Below are 19,727 nucleotides of genomic sequence, written 5' to 3' on the forward strand. Positions count from 1 at the left end.
AAATCACAAGTGCGAAGCACGAGTTTCCTGAAAAACTTGACGATAGTAGCCGTAAAATATTTCAATATTTTTAACTCTAAATTCAGTAGTCATTTTCAAACACTGTATTGCAGATTTTAAAAAATTATCAAACATTCCATACTGCAAATAAATTACAGTTGTCACTTTCATCGCAATCTTCAATGTGAAAATCGTCAGATTCTACAAAACGTGTTTCTCTACTTCAATGGTCGGTTGTTCTTAAACATGAAACTACATTCTGAATTTCGTGAAATTGTTTTTCTCCTTGTAATTTCGGAGAAAAGTGTAGCAAAGTTTCATCCTATTGTAACATCGGCACACCTTGAAGATTCGAACTGGTTCACTTCAGCTTTCTCTTATTGTCAAGCATTAGTATTTCCACTTGCTCCGAACCCATTACTTTTATGTCAACGATAAATGTGCGAGTGATTACTGGAAGAGCCTCAGCATCCTTCCCATGTACGTAAGTGATCTCAGTGAGTTCTGATGTCCTTGTACCACTTGCGATTAACTCTATCCATTGTTAATCAAGTGACACCCTCGATCGTTTTTTTCTTTGGTAATAAACACTTCACATTCTGTTGGTTCGAAAAATATACCTCCACATATTCACGTAGTTCAATCATAGTTTTGTAAAGGTTCGCCTCTGACCTTTCTTTATTATGATAGCGTCATCGCGGTCGGATTATTAAATGAGGGAACATAAAAATGATATTATCTGAATAATAAACCGAGAGATTTCGACATCTGCAGTGATCATCAATTATTAGATTTTTTCTTAATATTTTAATATCGCAACGCGGAGAGAAAAGCTGGAACAAAATTACCTACAAAATCGTGACAAATTTACTGTACGAAATGTAGGACAATTCCATTGAATTTCTATCGAATTTTCTATTAGTTTTTGGCTGATTCTATTGGAATATTCAATAGAAAATATGCTAGAGAAAAAATCAGAATTCTATATTTTTCTATAAAACTTATTCTATTAAAATATTTTCTATAGAATTCCCTCGGCTCAAATTTTCTGTTTTTGCTTCCAAATGGAAGCATTGTAATCCTTTAATTTTCACATTCTTTAATTTCGATTGGTATTCCTCTAATATTTGAAGAAAAAAGAAAAAAAAACTTTTTTCTAGCCGATTATCCTTTTCTGATTCCTTTTTCATTTCATTTTCATAATAATACGCACGAAAAAATTTAATAGAAAAACCTATCGAATTCGTTAGAAATTCTATTGAATTTCCATTAACTTTCTATTAGTTTTTGGCTGATTCTATTGACGTGTTCAATAGAAAACATTCTATAGAAAAAGTCAACAGAATTAGATTTTTCTATATAACTTATTCTTTTCATATATTTTCTATAGAATTTGCTCGACCCAAATTTTCTAATTTTTTTTTCATTCCATTTTCCTTTTCTTCTCATCAAGAAAATCAAACGAAAAAACTTAGAAAATTTGAGACGAGGAAATTCTATAGAAAATATCTCAATAGCATAAGTTATATAGAAAAATTGAATTCTGTTGACTTTTTCTACTGAATATTTTCTATTGAACATTTCAATAGAATCGGCCAAAAATTAATAAAACAGTTCAATAGAAATTCAATAGAATTTTTTAACGAATTTGCTAGGTATTTCTATTACTCGAATGAGATTTCGAATGACTTTTGTTTTGTGTTTGTTTTAATCACAAAAAAGACTTGATTGATCTTTAACATAATTCCTCTTCATTCAATGTTGTACCTTGTGAATTAAGGAAAAAAATATAGGTATATAATAAGAATAAGAATGAATGAAATTAGATTAGTGTAATTGTAAAGACGGAAATGGAAAGAAAATGAAATGAAATAATATAAATTAATCAATTAATAATAAAATAGTACAAATTAATTAATTAAGAAATTTAAAACAAGTCTTCCCTATTCTTTCATCAAAATTGAAATCCAGGGGTGTCCTGTTTTATCGATGGAACACCTCAGCCGATCGAGGTGGCGTTGTAAACCCGTAAAAACGCCTAATCAACTGAGCTCATTCTCACGTGGTGGTTGCTCCTTACTCCAAAAATCCAGTGTTTTCAAATATTTATTTACGTCCATATGAAGGTATTTCCATCAAATTCAAACCCAATAATAACCACTGCATCGTTGTTCTACGTACTGTGGATATTGAAAACTTGAGTGAAAGAGACTCTGCTCCGAAACGAGTGGAGCTGAACGTTCTTGGAACTAATTAACCTGTCAATTGTTGCAGATGCACAACACAGACACTCCTCCGATGTCCCCGGGTCTTGAAGAAGAGCTCGACGAGGAGGACATGGTCTACGTGGGGGACGTGGATGAAGTGATTGACGAACTGGAGAATGGGGAGCCCATGGAAGACGAAGATCCGGAAGTGGACGATTCCATCGCTGTTTTCAACAATCATCAAAGTAAACTTCTAAACTAATATTGCACTTAGTGTTACTTACACGAAAACAATATCTCTATCCCTTGGTTAATTTCATACACTTAGTTAATCTTTAGTTAATCTGTGGAATTGACCCCTGATATATTTTTTTTCATTTGGAGAAATCTTGAAATTATTAATGAGGTGCTGCAACGAGATGAGTCAAGTCATCTTCAAGACGAGTTCTCGATAAATATTTTTGAGTTTAAAAGAGATGGGAACATTTTTCTGTGGACCATTTTGTAGTTCGGAATGAAAGCATGCACATATAACAAAATTTAACGGAAAACAGCGTATTAATGGAAAATTCTATTAAATCTTCACTGGAATTCTATTGAGCGTTTACAAAAATCATGTTAGAAGTTTCGTTAGATTTTTGGTATTTTATTTTATCATGAAGAGAATGTCAACAGTTTTGTTCCTTTTAATTCAGCATTTTTATTTAGGACTCGTTACGAAATTCCTTCAGCATTCCCTAACGTATGGAAAAATTCAATAGAAAAACTTGTTTTTTTCTGCTCGGAACCTGTAAAACAAAACAAAATATAGTAAAAAAAACTCTATATCGAGAAAGTGAACCCTTTTCACGTGGACATCCCCATTTTTTACCACTTAGTAAAAAGAGAGAGAGGTAATCCAGACTTTACTTTATTAATGATTTATTTCGTTTTTAAGAATCTGTATTCTGCGGATCCTTGACTAGAGATGGAAAATTGGCAGCCACAGGTGGAGAAGACGACATGGCCTACGTCTGGGACACAACCTCTGGGGAGGTGATCCACGAATGCACGGGGCACAAAGACAGCATAATTTTCGCAGAGTTCAATAAAGACGACACTTATTTAGCCACTGGAGACATGAGTGGAGTTATTCAAGTTTGGAGGATGAGTGATAAAACTGTCGCGTGGGATTTTGAAATTGGTGATGCAGCTGTAAGCATTCTGTCAATATTCCTGTAAAAATTCATTCAATCGAGTAGATAGTAAATATAAAACTACCAGAACACTGTGGAGAAAATTTCTGAATTTCAATATTTTTGTAATTTTTTAATTTCAATATTCCTATTGGGCAATGTTATAACTTTTTGGCTGAAATTTCCGATACATTTCTTGGAAATTCTTAGCCATCTCAGCTTTCCAAAAATTTGAAGGAATTTTGTCATTGAATAATCGACAATTTAATGAAAAAATGAATGGAAAAAATCAAATTCAGTTCCGTTATTTTACGAAAATTGAAAGAAATCTTGGATAGTCAATTGAAAATTCATGTTTAGATCGATAATTAAAGTAAATCTGCTAAAAAAATTTGGGATCCCATGGATTTATAGTAAAATTTGAAATTCCATGATTTTTCTTCCCTTCAAGTCAAATTGTCGATCTTCTAAAATTTCATTATTCTATTTATAGTGTGAAGTGGCAGAAATACTTCAATTCAAATTTTTCGTTTCTTATTTTACTGTTTTGGGAATGATATTTTGAGGAGAGGGGGCGGAAAGAAAAAACTATTAAACAATTTCTCCAGCGTGATAAATTTTCAACTTATACTGTCTTCTATCATTTTCTCCTGAATTCCTTATTAGGAACATGAAGGAAGATGATTCAACAATCAACGGGCTATGAGATTTATTACGTGTTTATAGTTTTATTTATTATGTTTTACAACTTCAGAATATTTACTCTGCACCAAAAATTTGTTTATATATTTTTTCGGTTGGTTATATTTTAATTTTGGTTTTTGTTTTGTTTTCTTCAATTAAAAATGATTTCGAATCCATAACCCTTTTATGAAATGTATTCATTACAGATGATTCAATAGCGTATTTTAGCAAATTATTTCCACTCATTCGGTCTCAATGAAATTAATCGTTTCTGTTCTTCCAGTGGTTAAGGTGGCATAAACAAGCGAATGTTTTATTCGCTGGTAGTGTAGCAGGTGAAATATACATGTGGAGAATCCCCACTGGCGAGTGTAAAATATTCCAAGGCAATGGGCAGAAGACTGAGACAGCGGCAGTATGTGCAGATGGTGAGTGACGCGACTTTTTCCACAATTACAATTACAATTGTTTGATAAAATGCCCACATAAATGTCCGCATAAACCTATTCGAATTTGAAATGTCTCCCGATTAAACAATTGGAATCCAATGAACTTCTTCCCATTCTAATGCGTGAAAAACGAGCTTGACTTAATTAACTCAGAAGCTAACGCTAAATAAAAAAAGGAAACGCTTATTGTAAAATTACCGTAAAAATTTATAAAAACTTCTCAATTGATTTGAGAGCTTACCTACGAGACCTTTTCATCATTGATGCACTCTCTAGGTGCTCCGACAATATTTCAGAATATTCTAGACTCTTCTAGCCTTTATCTCCTAAATTGTCGATTCCGATATGAAACAAGCAGGGTTGTAAGCCTTTTTGGCAGAAGCCATGTGACATTTACTTTTTTTTCTACCTATTCCATTGGTAATAAGCTTCCGAATGGATCCGTACAATTTCGCAGATGGTAACTACTCAAAAAGCTATTCATATTGGTAATAAACCACACCGACCTCTGATTCAGTCAGAGCTATACAATTTAATCCTGTAATGTCATAAGAGCTGCAATTTTACCAAATTTTAACTTCTACCTCTGTCATAGCTATGACATTTCATCAAATACAAAATACTATAAATTGTTGTTATGAATTTTTAAGTCATATAGAGACGAAAATGCTCCAAAGTAATACCAATTATCCGACAAAATTTCAGATTGTTAGCTCAAATTTTAGTCCTTTTTTTCGGGGGGATTCATAACAAATTTTCAAAAAATCGGCATACAGATTCTGACATACATACATACATTTTCTAAAAACATCATATTTTCACGTTTCATGACATTCTACATCATTTCCAAGCAAAATTACGAGATCGTAAAAATCATCGATTACAAGGCTTCCATTCGGAAGCAAAAAATGCATTAGTTTTCCTAAACATCTAACATTTGTTTCTATCAGGCCAGAGACTCGTCGCAGGATACGAAGACGGTGCCATCAGAGTGATGGACCTAAAAGAAGGCACAATTCACACAACAATCCTCCCTAATATTGCCCACTCAGCTCCCATCACCGACCTAGACTGTCAGTTCGACAGTAAATTGATAGTATCTGCTGCCACCGATGGGAAAACCGTTCTCAGTACAGTAGCCACTGGAAAAGTAGTCGGAGTCCTCCAACATCTCCAGGAGAACAAACAAGCCAGTGCGGAAGAGGGCACGAGTGAAGTATCAAAAACGGAGGATTGGATCGAAGCTGTGGCGTTCTGCAGGGATCCTGAGCTCCATTTCGCTGCAACCGGAACTTTGAGTGGAGAAATATTTATTTGGGATGTCTCAAAGCAGATGGTTAGGCACAAGATCACGCAAGAGGGTGGAGTCAGCAAACTCGTGTGGAAAGGAACGAGCCCCATTCTTTTTTCTGCTGGATTGGATGGAGTTCTGAGGTGCTACGACGCCAGAACTGCTCAGCTTGTGAAGTCTTTTAGTGGCCATGGCCAGGATATTCTAGATGTTTTCATCTCTGGGTTAGTATTTATTTTTCAGCTGTTCAGTGTGGAAAATTATTGAGTTAAAAAAGGCTAAAACATGTTAGGGGAGGGTGGGGTAAAATGAACACTCAAGACTTTTTTAAAAATTATTCATAACTCAGAAACAAATTTATCAATTGAGCTCAGTTTAGGCTCATCCCGAAGAGAAAGAATTTAATAGCGAAGCGGTAAACCGATTTAAGTCGATTTTAACTTTTGGCGGAATTTTTGGTGGATATCTCGGAATCTAAGAGAGATAGCAAATTTGTTCTCATGACCTTTTTTGTAATCCTCAATTGGCTCTACAAAAAAGGTCATGACAAAAATTATTCTATCTCTTTTCGATTCCGAGATATTCGTAAAAATTGCTCAACGGTCAAAATCGACTTAACTCGGTTTACCGTTTCGCTACTGAATTGTTCTTTGCATTGAAAAACAAAATTATTCTATTTCATCAACATTTCAACCCATCATTAACATTAAAGAAAGTCAAACGTATCCATTTTACCCTCTACATCAAGGTTTATATTTTTTAATTGGGTATTCATCTCGTGAACGATTAATTTTGCCGGAAAATATTGGAAGATCTTGTAGCTCAATTGATCCTCAGTAAAATAGTACGTTGTGTACCGAGGGAAGAAAGGAGGCCGTCGGCTTCGCCTCGGACAAAAATAACACGCGGGTCAGGATGGGCTTTTGACCTCCAGAGGCGCACATGCTATTTTTCGTCCCTTCTAGTGAATATTTTTAGAGAAATTCGACCAAACAAAGTTGAAAACGGAGGTTTGAGAAAGAGGTTAGAGAAAACGTCAAACGATTCATCGGGAATATATGTCTCTCTATATTATAAAAATCCAAATCGACTTTTGGTGGTAAAAATTTGGTACTCAAAATTGAGGGTCACGAGGGTCAGAATAAGGGTCGTAAGGGTCAAATTAAGGGCCACAAAGGTCAGAATGACGGTCCCGAGGGTCAAATTAAGGGTCACAGAGGTCAAAATAAGGGTCATGAAGGTCAGAATAAGGGTAATGAGGGTTTTTGATGTAAATTTTTTCTTTACAATTTTCAAGTTTCTGTCATTTCCCTTGAGATATATTTGATCATCGCCCACTTTCATTAGCGAATTTTATTGTTTTATTGAACTCAAAAAAATTCTCAAAAAAAAATAGATTTTACCCGACGTATACAATTCATCATCTTTTTATTCAGAAAATTCCATGTCGAAACTCATTCGAAAAAAACTAAAACTTGTTTTTTTGTTCCAGGGATGGATGCAGAATTTTGACGACTTCAGATGACTCAACTGCACGGATATTTGATATCTCCGAATATTAACTTGGACGATCGTGAAGGTCTCAATAGCTCAAATTCAAAAAACAACATTCTGTTACAAAAATATATCAAAGAATATATTGTATCCCCCATTGACTATATACAATTAAAATCTATTTGTTTTTATTAAAGCTGCGACGTGCGTTCTCCTCTTGATATTTTATCCCGATACCATGCGGTATCCAGGGTGTATCGTGTTCCCTTCCACGTGAAGTGCGTTGGATCACTTTCTTCTCCCTTTAGGAATTCGAAAGAGCTGCTGAATTCAATGGCAAGTTTGGAGCGAACTAGGCCAATACCACCTGTTGCCTCTGGAGCTGGGTGATAAACTCGACCGGAATTTGTGCTCATAAAGATCTTATCCGGTTGGAAAGGTACCTGAAAGACAGGAATACTCAATTGAAGAGATGATCACTAATTTTTTTGAGATGAAACATTGGGTGAATGAACCATACGAGTCTGAGGAATTTAGTCTCTAAAAAATTAGAAAAAAAAGACTGACATTGTCACGAAATTCGTGGAATTTTACTCTGCGGACTTTACGAATATTCAAGTATTTTGGAAATTTTTCTCGAATGAAATGCTTTTCTAATTTTGTAGTCAAACATAAGAGCTTTAATTTGCGCCCCGTTTGACCCTAAGTTTCCGGACATTTCACAATGATTTTATATTATTTAAAATTTTTGCAGGTCTGAATTTGAATCTCGATATTGAACCGTTAGAAAACATTTTAAAAATCTGACAAAAAAATGAAAATTTACTTTTGGAGGAAGCTTTATGACATAATTTAAACATGCAATTTTTGACAATTACAAGCATTTTTTATAAATAATTTATAAATCAATTTTCCACCGGACAAATCATTTGTTCTGAATCGTAACAAATTTATTCATATTCAGAATTTTACCAAAAATTGATTTCATGCCTAAAGAAAATAAAGTTTCCAAAAGTTTACACAATTTAAAGTCTTAATTTATAAATAATGAATGTTTAAAAAAATGATAATCCTGTGCAAAATATCATTTGAATGTTCATTATTTTTTTGAAATTTTTCTCACGCAATTTAATTGACTAATTTGATCATTGAAAATGGTTGAATCTATAGGGTGGTCTGTACCAAATTAAAAGATACTTGGATATCCTTAAGGTATTAAAAATCAAAAGCAGGACATTTCGCCTTGGATTTTTTCAAGAATATTGTTACGAAATCGAATGGTTTAATTTATCCTCTTCCCCTCTTTTGTAAAATAAAAGACTGATGATTGTGATTCTAATGTTGAGAGATTTCTTCAGGACGGATTTACTCTTTTTTTTATCTTCGATTCTGAAGAACTGAAAAATACGTCTCTACGATTTCTCTCGAGTGATTACTTTAATAAATATAACAATATTATAGCGGAATGTGAATGCAAAGAAAATTCTGAAACAAGGCAGACTCGAAGTTTTCACATATGGCGATTGCATTTTCTCCATAACTTTTTAAATTATTATTTGTTTTATGTTACATGAATATTTTCTGACTTAGAAAGATTCTGTTTCATTTTTTTTTCAAAAAATTGATGAAAATTTTGTTATCCACAAATTATCATATGTTGCTGTAATAGAGCAAATTGTGACTTGGATATTTTCAAATCACCTCATATTTTCCTCAATGTCTCTGAATCTAAAAGAGACAGGGGAATGGNTTATACGGACGAAAAAATTTAATAGAAAAACCTATCGAATTCGTTAGAAAATTCTATTGAATTTCTATTGGACTGTTCTATTAGTTTTTGGCCGATTCTATTGAAATATTCAGTAGAAAAATTCAATAGAATTCAATTTTTCTATATAACTTATTCTATTGAGATATTTTCTATAGAATTTCCACGGCTCAAAGTTTTTTCGTTTGATTTTCCTGATGAGAAGAAAAGAAAAATAGAATGAAAAAAACTTAAAAAATTCGAGTCGAGCAAATTCTATAGAAAATATATGAAAAGAATAAGTTATATAGAAAAATAGAATTCTGTTGACTTTTTCTATTGAACGTTTTCTACTGAACATGTCAATAGAATCAGCCAAAAACTAATAGAAAGTTTAATAGAAATTCAATAGAATTTTCTAACGAATTCGATAGGTTTTCCTATTGAATTTTTCCGTGTGTCCACAAGGATCTTCATTCAAAAGTAGAATACGAGTTACAAAAATACTTCACTCTCTCTTCAATCCTCAGATATCGAGCAAAGAATAAAAAACTGATTAATTGACTCATCCAGTTTTATCACTTCACCATTGAACTGAAGACTTCTGAATGATTGGAGTGGAGTCACAGCTTACTCACATACCAAAACATTCAATAAGAATAAACACTGAAAAATATGTGGAATTAATGGCTCGGGAATAGGAAGAAAAGTCATTGCGGAATTGAAAAATGTATTTTTTTACTTTCGAAAGGGATTTTGCAATTTTTCGATAAGACACTTACGACAAGTAAATCGCCAGCATGAGCATAGCTAAATAAATCCAGGTGTTCTGGACTCTGTAACACGTGGGTGAAGACTATGGGCAAATCATCGCAGCGTACGAAATTCCTTTCCCTTCCACACAGCGACAGGTATGGAAAGTCCTCAGTATATCGATCGGTATCGTTTCGCTTCAGTCGTCTGAAGAAAAATGCCAGGAACTTTTTCTCTGGAATTAATCAATGAAAATCGTATGGAACATACGCCTCGTAATATGATAATTCAACGAGTTATTTCCAAACACACGTTGGATGAGTGAAGTCCAGGAGGAAAAATGAATGTGCAGTGTAAAGTTCGTTTTAGAATGATGTAAATGAGTGTTTTTTTTCTCGTCGTTTTGCTCGACCGGTATTTCTTCTGATTGACAACTGGTTAATTGATGCACCAAGCAACTACTTTTTATGCGTGACAATAGGTACCTTTGAAACAGGATGTAAAGTTTTTCATCCTAGCATCATCGAGGAATAGCTGAAAGTGCAAAGAGGTAAAAATAATTAAAATTTTCTCGATTTAAATAGTACTAATTGAACGGGGCGATTGGTCGTGACTAATGAAAATAGAGAGGGAGAGTATGAAGTGGAAACTAGCGAAAGATTCGACAGCAGAAGATTTGTCTTAGGCGAATCTACAGGTGTATAAATCAGTAGCGAATCGGTAAACCGGGTCAAGTCGATTTTGACTTTTGGCCACTTTTTGATGAATATCTCGGAATCTAAGAGAGATAGCGCAATTTTGCTCATCACCTTTTTTGTAGAGTCAACTGGGGGTTATAAGAAAGGTCATGAGAGAAATTTTTGTATCTCTTTTAGATTCCGAGATATTCGTCAAAAACTGGCCAATAGTTAAAATCGACTTGACCCGGTTTACCGCTTCGCTACTGAAATGTTTTTGAGTAATGTACTAACTCGTTCGCAGTTGAAAAATATTTGTACATATGATTTCCTTTAAATGCTATTCGTCCAAAAATGGTATTATCGGACTTTTTGGAGCGTAACGAGTCGATCTAGCACAAAAAATCGAGAACTTAAATTTGAGCCATTCCAAAGCTTCCATTTGGAAGCAAAAATTATGGTCGCGACATGAAACAAATAGAAAAAATGAATGTACCATTCCCTGATGATCAACATAATAAAAATACTCTCGAATCCCGTGCTTCGGCGACTGTCCCTGAACATAACTGACATAATTCCTGACTCCGAAACCTCGAAAACGCGAAAAATTACGAAACATTATATGTGATCAAAGCCACCCGCGCCTATTTCACCGCCTACCGACAAAACTGAAAGTTCAACAGTTCAGCCTCCCATCAGCTGATTTTGATCAAATCAGTGTTTTATTTCGAAAAAATCCTCAAGCGACGAACTAAACCGCAGTTGCAAATTCCCCTGCGTAGTTTATCCTTAACGGGACGTCCGTAATTCCAATTAAGATCTGTTAATCGTTGTTTATATGACGACAAATTCAGTCTTTATTCGGTAAGAGGTGATTTTGCGTCACCCGACATTCGAACAAATGTTTTTTTTCAACTCATTTTCTCACTCTTTTTTTTCATTGTCGTGAACAGCGCCACCTAACCTGAATCGATTGTTGAGGTTAAAAACTGCGATATTTTTCCCTCAACGTCACACCAACTTGCACACGACTTCGGTCGCTACCCACAGATGGACATAGGACGTGAAGATTCAATAATAATAAGAAAAAAAATGAGATGCAACTGAGTAAATGGGGGAGAGAAGTTTTACCGAGAAGAAGTGGTAACGAGTTTTTTTTTCATCAATCGCTAAAAACCGTACGTGAAGGACTCGTCCTCGTGTGTGCCATGACTCCACTTTTCACGGTTATTCTACGTCACTAATAGATATTCTAAACACCGAAGGAGTGAGGATAAATCAGGTGTGGAAGATGTTGAGTGCAAATTCATCGAGGGAAATGGAGTTTAGTTCGATTTCAAAAATTTAAATATTTGAATTTTCGAATTGTGCGGATAAATTTTGTGCTTCACAGCAGGATTGAGATCATGGCTTCGTCTACGAAGAGATCCTGGAAGCTCCGTAAGTCAATAGAGTCCTTTTTAAAGCCAAATAACAGAGCTAAACAGTTTACAGATTATTTATTTTTAATTGATCGACTGTTTTGGGAAATTTTCAGAGGAACTTGCTGCTCACACGTCTAATGTCAACTGCCTGGCCCTGGGTCACAAGTCAGGACGTGTTATGGTGACTGGTGGTGATGACAAGAAGGTTAATCTATGGGCTGTTGGAAAAGAAAAATGTATCATGAGTCTCAGTGGCCATACGACACCAATCGAGTGTGTGAGGTTCAGCCAGACTGAGGATCTTGTTTGCGCTGGATCTCAGACTGGTGCACTCAAGATTTGGGACTTGGAGCATGCCAAGTTGGCTAGGACACTCACTGGGCACAAGGCTGGCATCAGGTGTGTCGATTTTCATCCCTATGGAGAGCTGTTGACCTCTGGGAGCCTCGATACTGGGATTAAACTCTGGGATATTAGGAGGAAGGGCTGTATTTTTACGTACAAGGGGCACAACGAGACTGTCAACTGCTTGAAGTTCAGTCCTGATGGACAGTGGATCGCCAGTGCTGGGGAGGAGGGGATGATTAAGGTAATTATCATGTTTTAGCAGTGATTAAGACCTCTTCAAGGGTTTCTAAGAAATTTATGCAGCAGGTCTTTTGGCTTTTTCGTGGCATGACGCACTCAGGTTTCAATTCAATGGGGTGATTCTTTTGAGTAGAAAAGACGATTCTTTATCTTCGGAGTTAGGATGGACTGAGCTCAATTCATAAATTTGTTTGGAGTTTTTTATTCTTTAGTTTTATTGTTTAAAGTGAGTGAATCACCAGGATTTATTCTGTGTTATTTATTCTCTTAATCTTAATATTCTTATTTTGTTTTCTCGGTTAGTGTTCAGAGTCATTAGGTTTTCAGATATTTATTCTACTATTTACGAAGAATGTGTGCAGTTTTTTGAGGATTTTTGGGTATTTTGATCTGAAGAAAGGAAGTGGTAGAGATGTTTTTGAGTTATGAACATTATCAAAGAAGTTAAAAGTGTTCTTTCGGCCCCACTCTCTCAATAAAATATGAAAATGAGATAGAACCGGTCAACTTCGACATCAGATGTTGGAAAATATGTCGATGCTGCAGGGACATTGCGAAATTTTAATGAAGAATTTTTGTACAGCCAAATAAAGACTAAGAAAAATGTCCTCTCAAAAATTTTGCCAACGTTCTAGATTGGAAAATATTCATCCAAAACTGTTATTACGATCTGACTGAATAATTAATCGTTTCACTTAGTTTTGAATTTTGATTAAATATCTGGAATATTTAGAAATCTGAGGGGAGTAGCGAAATGGGATGAGTTATATTTTAAAGAAATCTCAATTCTTCTTCCTCTTTTTAATGGGTTTAGAGTGAGTTCAACTGATGAATTTGGTTTTATATATATTTATATATTTATTTATCCATATATAGCCGATTATCCGGCTCTTTACATATGTTTCCATACAATCACAGCATTTTTCATAGGAAATTTTGTGGGAAAAGAAAAACAAAACAACAAGATATAGATTGAGAATAGAAAATGATGAATTTGGTTTTGATTTTTAAATATTATAAAAAGTGTCCATTCTGCCCCACTCCCCCCCAAAACATGAAAAGTTAATTCAACTCTGAGATCAGATGTTGGATAATATCTCGATACTGAAGGAACGTTGCGAAATTTTAATGAAGAGTTTTTGTACAGCCAAATAAAGACCAATAAAAATGTCCTCTCAAAACATTTCGACGGCCTTCTAGATTGGGATCTATTCATTTCAAACTTTTTCTACTATATAGCTTTATAATTATTCGTTTCACTCAGTTCGTTTCACTGAGTTTTGATTAAATATCTGAAATATTTAGAAATGTGAGGGGAGTAGCGAAATGGGATGAGTTATATTTTTTTTAAAGTGCAATTCTTCTTCCCCTTCGAACTGAGTCTAGACTGAGTTTAATTAATGAATTTGTTATTGACGTACGAATATCATAAAAAAAGTCAAAATTGACCATTTTGCCCCATTCTCTTCTAAAATACGAAAATGAGTAAACTCAACTTAACTTCGGTTAGATCTTGGGGAATATCTCTAGAGCGAGATAAAAGCTACAGAGAAATGTCCTCTCGAAAATTTCGCCAAGTTTCCAGATCGGAATATATTCAATAAAACCTGTCACCGGGAATTTGCTAAAAAATCAAAAATTTCACTCAATTCTGAGTTTTGATTAAATATCTGGAATGACTAGGAATCTAAAAGAGATATCGAATAGTTACGAGATGAGAGCAGAGTCGGGACGATAAAAAGGTTTCTTCGAAAATTCCGCTATCTCCTCCGGATTCAAAGATATTCATTGCAAACTGGCACAACGATGTTGTTTCTGAATAAATCAGTCTACATTATTTCGAGTCTGGCTTCTGATGACTGTAGTACACTGAGCGAAAAGCGAATAGGTTCTCAAACACTTTTTGCTTTGGCCAAAACAATTGGCAGTTAAAAATTACAAAAAAAAATTGATTGAATAATTCGAATTTAAAAGAAAAATTTGGCTCAAAAGGCGAATCATTCACACGAGACAGTGTCTTTCTAGAATGAAAAGATCTCTTATACCGAGCAGTTTATCAAGGAATATTTTGTCCTCAAGTTACAAGATTGCTATCATATCTTCATTATTATTTCGTTAAAGGATTAATTACTTGTCTGTGATTATTGAATAGCCGCAACGAAAAACTATTATCCCTTGTTTAACTTAAAACGAATATTTTTCGGGAGCAAAATGCGTATGGAAGTATCGAATAATGAAGAAGTAATACTAGAAACGACATTTCTTCCTGAAATTTTCAAATTTTGCACTAAATTAAGTAATTTTTCTGGTTCAAATAAAACTTGTTCGAGAAACTATTTATTTCTCTCAATAGACACTCAATAGACAAGAACAATAGATCCCATTGTCCCTAAGGTATCTCTAAATCTACCATAAATAGAGAAATTCCCGTGAGGCCGTTCATAGCTCTGACCTTGCTTCACGAAAATTGAAGATAACCTATCAAAAACCAGATGAACAAAATTGACTCATTTGATTACGTCACTTCCTCATTAGATAAAAATCCGTACGAATCAACAATTTGATTTATTTTGATTTAAGCTATGGGATTTGCGTGCTGGAAGACAGCTGAAAGAATTCACCGAGCACAAGCGCTCAGCGACAACCGTGGAATTCCATCCCCACGAGTTTTTACTGGCCAGTGGCAGTGCTGACAGAACTGTCAACTTCTGGGACCTCGAGTCGTTCCAGTTGGTGTCATCAACCGAACAAAACGTGGCTCCAATAAAATGTCTCCTCTTCAGCCCGGGGGGAGAATGTCTTTTCGCTGGCTGTCAAGATGTCCTGAAGGTCCACTGTTGGGAGCCAGCGAGAACGTTGGACACAGTGCCAACGGGCTGGGGAAAAGTTCAGGACATTGCAATAGCCCAGAATCAACTGATTGGTGCCAGTTCAAGTGGCTCCTCCGTGGTTTCATTTGTCTGTGATATGAAGCAGATTAAACCGTTCGGTAATGTCTCGCAATTTGTTCATGGGAATCCCACGAGGAAGAGTTTCTCGAGGGAGACCCCAGCGAAAAAGGCATCTATTAATGTTAAGACGATTGAAGAGGATAAATCTGGGACAGACCCCGAGGACGAAGTAACACTTGCGGAAATCCCAAATGTCACGGATTATCAGGATATCTTCCAGCCTCATCGATCATGTAAGTTTCACACTGATAATTGCCTGTGATTATTGGAATGAGAGAACGAGGGGAGGGAAATCAATCAATTTAGGAGTGAAATTAGGGAGTCGGGCGAGTCAATTTCACTTTAGGAGTCTTCGATGAGTAGAGTTCTGGGGTAAAGGGTGTTGAATTCAGCAGCGATGCGGTAAAATGGTTTAAGGATATACAAATTTTAGTAGTGAAGCGGTATCCGGGTCAAGTCGATTTTTACTATTGGCCAGTTTTTGCCGAATATCTCGGAATCTAAAAGAGATAGACATTTTTTTGTCATGACCTTTTTTGTCGAGCCAATTGAGGGTTATAAAAAAGGTAATGAGAACAATTTTGTTATCTCCCTTAGATTCCGAGATATTCATCAAAAACTGACGAAAAGTCAAAATCGACTTAATCCGGTTTACAACTTCACTACTGATTTGTCAAAATTTTAATGAAATTGCCTGAGAAACATTTGAAAAAAATTATGAAAATTCAACGTTATTCAAATTACGTTTTGCAGAGAATTATAATGTCTTAAAACATTGGTTGTTTATGAATAAATACTTGAAACTGTTTAAACTTTCGGAAACCTTATTTTTTCAGGCGTGAAATAGATTTCTGGTGAAATTCTGAATATGAATGAATTTGTGGCGATTTCAAACAAATGGTTTTTATGGCGGAAAATTGCAGTTTTTTAATTATTTCATCAATCTTCCTCCACAAGTAAACTGTATAATTTATTCAGATTTTTCAAATATTTTCTAACGATTTAGTATGGAGATTTAAAATCAGACCTGCAAAGTTTAAATAATATAATCATTGTAAAATTTCCGGAAATTTCGGGTCAAATGGGGCTCTGATCTTCGACTACGAAAGTAGTGAAGCAGAAGAAGACCGCACTATAGATTCAACCATTTTCAATCATCAAATTTGTCATTTAAATTGCGTGAGAAAAATTTGAACAAAATTATGAATATTCAACGGCGCTGAAATTACATTTTGTACAGAATTATTTCTGAAAACATTTGTTATTTATAAATAAGTTATTGAAATTTATTTATAACTCTTTAACTTTATAAATTGCTTTAACTCAATGCGCATAATTTTCAAGAATTGCGATTTTTTAATTATTTCATCAATCTTCCTCCAAAGTAAACTTCATAATTTTTTTTCAGATTTAAAAAATGTTTTTTAACGATTCAATATCGAGATTCAAATTCAGACCTGAAAACTTTAAATAATAAAATCATTGTAAAATGTCCAGGAAGTTAGGGTCAAACACAGCACAAAAGAAAGCTCTGATTTTCACTGGAGAAAAAATAGCCAAAGTACTTCCAAATCGTTAAGTCGATTTTTACTATTAGCCAATTTTCAATGAATATCTCTGAATCTAAGGGAGATAGCAAAAGTTTTGTGAAAACCCTTTATGCAACCCTCAATTCAATCTACAAAAAAGGTCATTACACAAATTTCGTTATCTGCCTTAGATTGGGAGATATTTCTCAAAAACTCAGCTGAGGCCTAAATCGACTGAAACCTTTTTACCGCGTCGCTACTAAATTCTCATAAGAACCTTTCTCATAGGAAAAAAACAAGTTTTTCTATATCTAGTACAATATTCGAGTTTTTATTTCAGACATGTATGACCTTCCAGGCTTTTACATATGACTCCCCTCACTCCCCAGTATAAACAGGAATACAGAAATGATTTTACAATCTCCATTACATGCGAGCCTATTTATAAGAAGCTGTAATTAGCGTTTCATTACTGAATAATCATTTCACTTGTTTTCGAGGGAATTTGTAGAAGAATATCTCTGAACCCTAATGGACGTGGTGTCATTGTCATGACATTTTTCATAATTTTCTTTTTCCTCTACAAATAAATTTCTTATGAGAATTGCGTCACCTCTATTACATTGGAAACGTACTTATCACGAACTAGCATTAGGATGTCGTTACTCGATGAGTCAATCTAATCACCTTCGAGTTGAGTTTTTTTATGAAGATATTGTAATAATTTCGATTAATTTCACGTCAAGTCTTTACAAATATCTTTTATACTTTTCTAGTCGAACATCAGAGCTTTCATTTGAGCCCGATTTGAACCAAAGCTTCCAGACATTTTAAAATGATTTTATTATTTAAACTTTGAAGGTCTGAATTTCAATCTCGATATTGAACCGTCCGAAAACATTTAAAAAATCTGAAAAAATGAGAGTTTTCTTTTGGAGAGATATTTATGGAAAAATTAACAAAAAGCAATTTTTGAAAATTGCGAGCATAAATAATTTATAAGCAATTAATTTTACACCATAAAAATCATTTGTTCGGAATCGTAACAAATTTATTCCTATTCAGAATTTTACCAGAAATCGATTTCATGCCTAAGAAAATGAGATTTCCAAAAGTTTAAACAATTGCAATTATTCATCTATGAACAACGAATATTTCAAAAAATAATAATTCTATGTAAAATGTAATTTGAATAACGCGGAATATTCCTGATTTTTTTCAATTTTTTCTCCGCCATTTAATGGACAAATTCAATGATTAAAAATGGTTGAAATTATAATGTGGTCTCTACCAAACTGTGAAAGATACTCGGAAATCCTGAATTATCTGGAAAACCGTTGTCATCGCCCATTCCATATATTTCTGGAATAATAAATAAAAATAATAAATAATTTTTTTTTTCAAATTCATCTTTCCAAATTTTGCACTAAATTAAGCAATTTTTCTGGTTAAAACAAGACTTGTTTGAGTAACTATTTATTTCTCTCATTATAGACTCTCGCCATATAATGCCTCAAACACAATAGATTCCCATTGTTGTTGAGGGGCCCTTTATAGCCCTAACCTTGGTTCACGAAATTTAAAGATACCTATCAAAAAGCAGATGAACAAAATTGACTCATTTGATTCACTTCCTCATTAGATAAAAATCCGTACAAATCAACAATTTGATTTATTTGGATTTAGCCTATGGGATACCCTCAATTATCTCGAAAACCGTTTCAATCGCCATTCCAAATATTTCTGGATGGATTCAAGATGCAAAAACCTCAATTCCGAATTTTTTCCAGAATTTTCATTGCATTTTTGGCCCTTCGCCATACTCTCTTCCACCAAGAACTCGACCACTCCACCACTGAAATGATTGAAAAACCCTTCGACTCATCGTATTCTCATAATCACAGTCTTCAGCACTGGAAAACTGTCTAGAGCCACTGTGTGTAGCCTTGCACGACTTATCGTGCTAATTCGAGAGATAATAATACAACAAATAATGCAATCCCTCAATGTCTAATGAACCCGGAGTTGTCCGTAACGGTTTGTTTTTTGTTGAATGAGCATGTTGCACGCTATGTTTCAGTGAATCGCACACCGCCACCGGAACCCGAGGCTTTCCCGGTGCCTCAAGAGATAGGTGAGTTGTCGTCGCCAGGTCAAAAGCTCAGTATTACCGTTAGTCATACCGCTGCATGTCCTATCGCCTTTCGACAATCAGGATAATATGCATTGTTTCGCGAGACTGGATAACAGCATCTGTTTTCCATTTCTTCAAGGTCTTCGTCAATAATTTTCTCATGCTCATTCTCATTTTTTTATGCGTGTGATCTCCCTCCTCATTAATTCATCCATAGATGCACGAACCATTGATCAATTTGTGAATTTTATCGGGTCATGATCGATGTGATTGCAGATCCAACTCAACCACAAATTATTCAAAACCTCTCTACCTCAATGACGAGTTTAAGTACGACGGGAACACTGGACAATGACTATGATCTCTCTCCGACATCGTCTGCCCAGCCCCCGAGTTTATCAATGACAAAGCCAGTGCCAGTACGTGTCAATCCAATAAAATCGTCACCACCACTGCAGAGGCACACGTTCACCTCAACCAGTCAGATAAAGGCCAATCTGCAGGCCAACAATATTGCGAAAAATACCAAGAATTTTGCGCAAGTGCCTCCTATGAAGCAGAGTATCATGCCAGTCATTGGGAGGAAATCTTCAGGTATGTTAAAATTGTTTCAGGGAGAACCTG

General features: G+C 34.8%; 3 protein-coding genes across 5 annotated transcripts in view; 2 read left to right on the forward strand and 1 right to left on the reverse strand.

The window, feature by feature from the left end:
* The first annotated feature begins 2,034 nt into the window (after positions 1-2,034).
* Positions 2,035-7,496, forward strand: LOC107036192 (angio-associated migratory cell protein). Its single transcript, XM_015253970.1, has 6 exons — positions 2,035-2,126; positions 2,275-2,452; positions 3,145-3,401; positions 4,350-4,494; positions 5,466-6,030; positions 7,299-7,496. The coding sequence occupies exons 1-6, from the start codon at positions 2,121-2,123 to the stop codon at positions 7,366-7,368; spliced, it is 1,221 nt and encodes a 406-aa protein (XP_015109456.1). The 5' UTR covers positions 2,035-2,120; the 3' UTR covers positions 7,369-7,496.
* LOC107036193 (UPF0598 protein CG30010) lies at positions 7,145-12,400 on the reverse strand. 2 transcript variants are annotated; one of them, XM_015253973.2, is made up of 4 exons: positions 12,280-12,400; positions 10,286-10,334; positions 9,830-10,035; positions 7,145-7,743 (listed from the first exon to the last, which is right to left on the reverse strand). In XM_015253973.2, the coding sequence occupies exons 1-4, from the start codon at positions 12,295-12,297 to the stop codon at positions 7,492-7,494; spliced, it is 525 nt and encodes a 174-aa protein (XP_015109459.1). In that variant the 5' UTR covers positions 12,298-12,400; the 3' UTR covers positions 7,145-7,491. The 2 variants fall into 2 exon arrangements, with proteins under 2 accessions (XP_015109459.1, XP_015109458.1); XM_015253972.2 differs by lacking the exon at positions 12,280-12,400 and adding an exon at positions 10,974-11,398.
* LOC107036191 (katanin p80 WD40 repeat-containing subunit B1) overlaps positions 11,435-19,727 on the forward strand; it is a 30,185-nt gene continuing 21,892 nt past the window's right edge. The window contains exons 1-5 of one of the 2 annotated variants that reach the window (XM_015253969.2): positions 11,435-11,917; positions 12,015-12,490; positions 15,070-15,673; positions 19,050-19,103; positions 19,380-19,697. In XM_015253969.2, the coding sequence (XP_015109455.1) occupies positions 11,884-11,917; positions 12,015-12,490; positions 15,070-15,673; positions 19,050-19,103; positions 19,380-19,697 (1,486 nt within the window). In that variant the 5' untranslated portion in view covers positions 11,435-11,883. The remainder of the gene's footprint in view (positions 11,918-12,014; positions 12,491-15,069; positions 15,674-19,049; positions 19,104-19,379; positions 19,698-19,727) is intronic. The other variant, XM_029125955.1, reaches the window with a different exon arrangement.

Source organism: Diachasma alloeum, unplaced genomic scaffold (genome assembly GCF_001412515.2).
Source record: "Diachasma alloeum isolate Michigan unplaced genomic scaffold, Dall2.0 Dall_scaffold_00206, whole genome shotgun sequence".
NCBI classification, from domain to species: Eukaryota; Metazoa; Arthropoda; class Insecta; order Hymenoptera; family Braconidae; genus Diachasma; species Diachasma alloeum.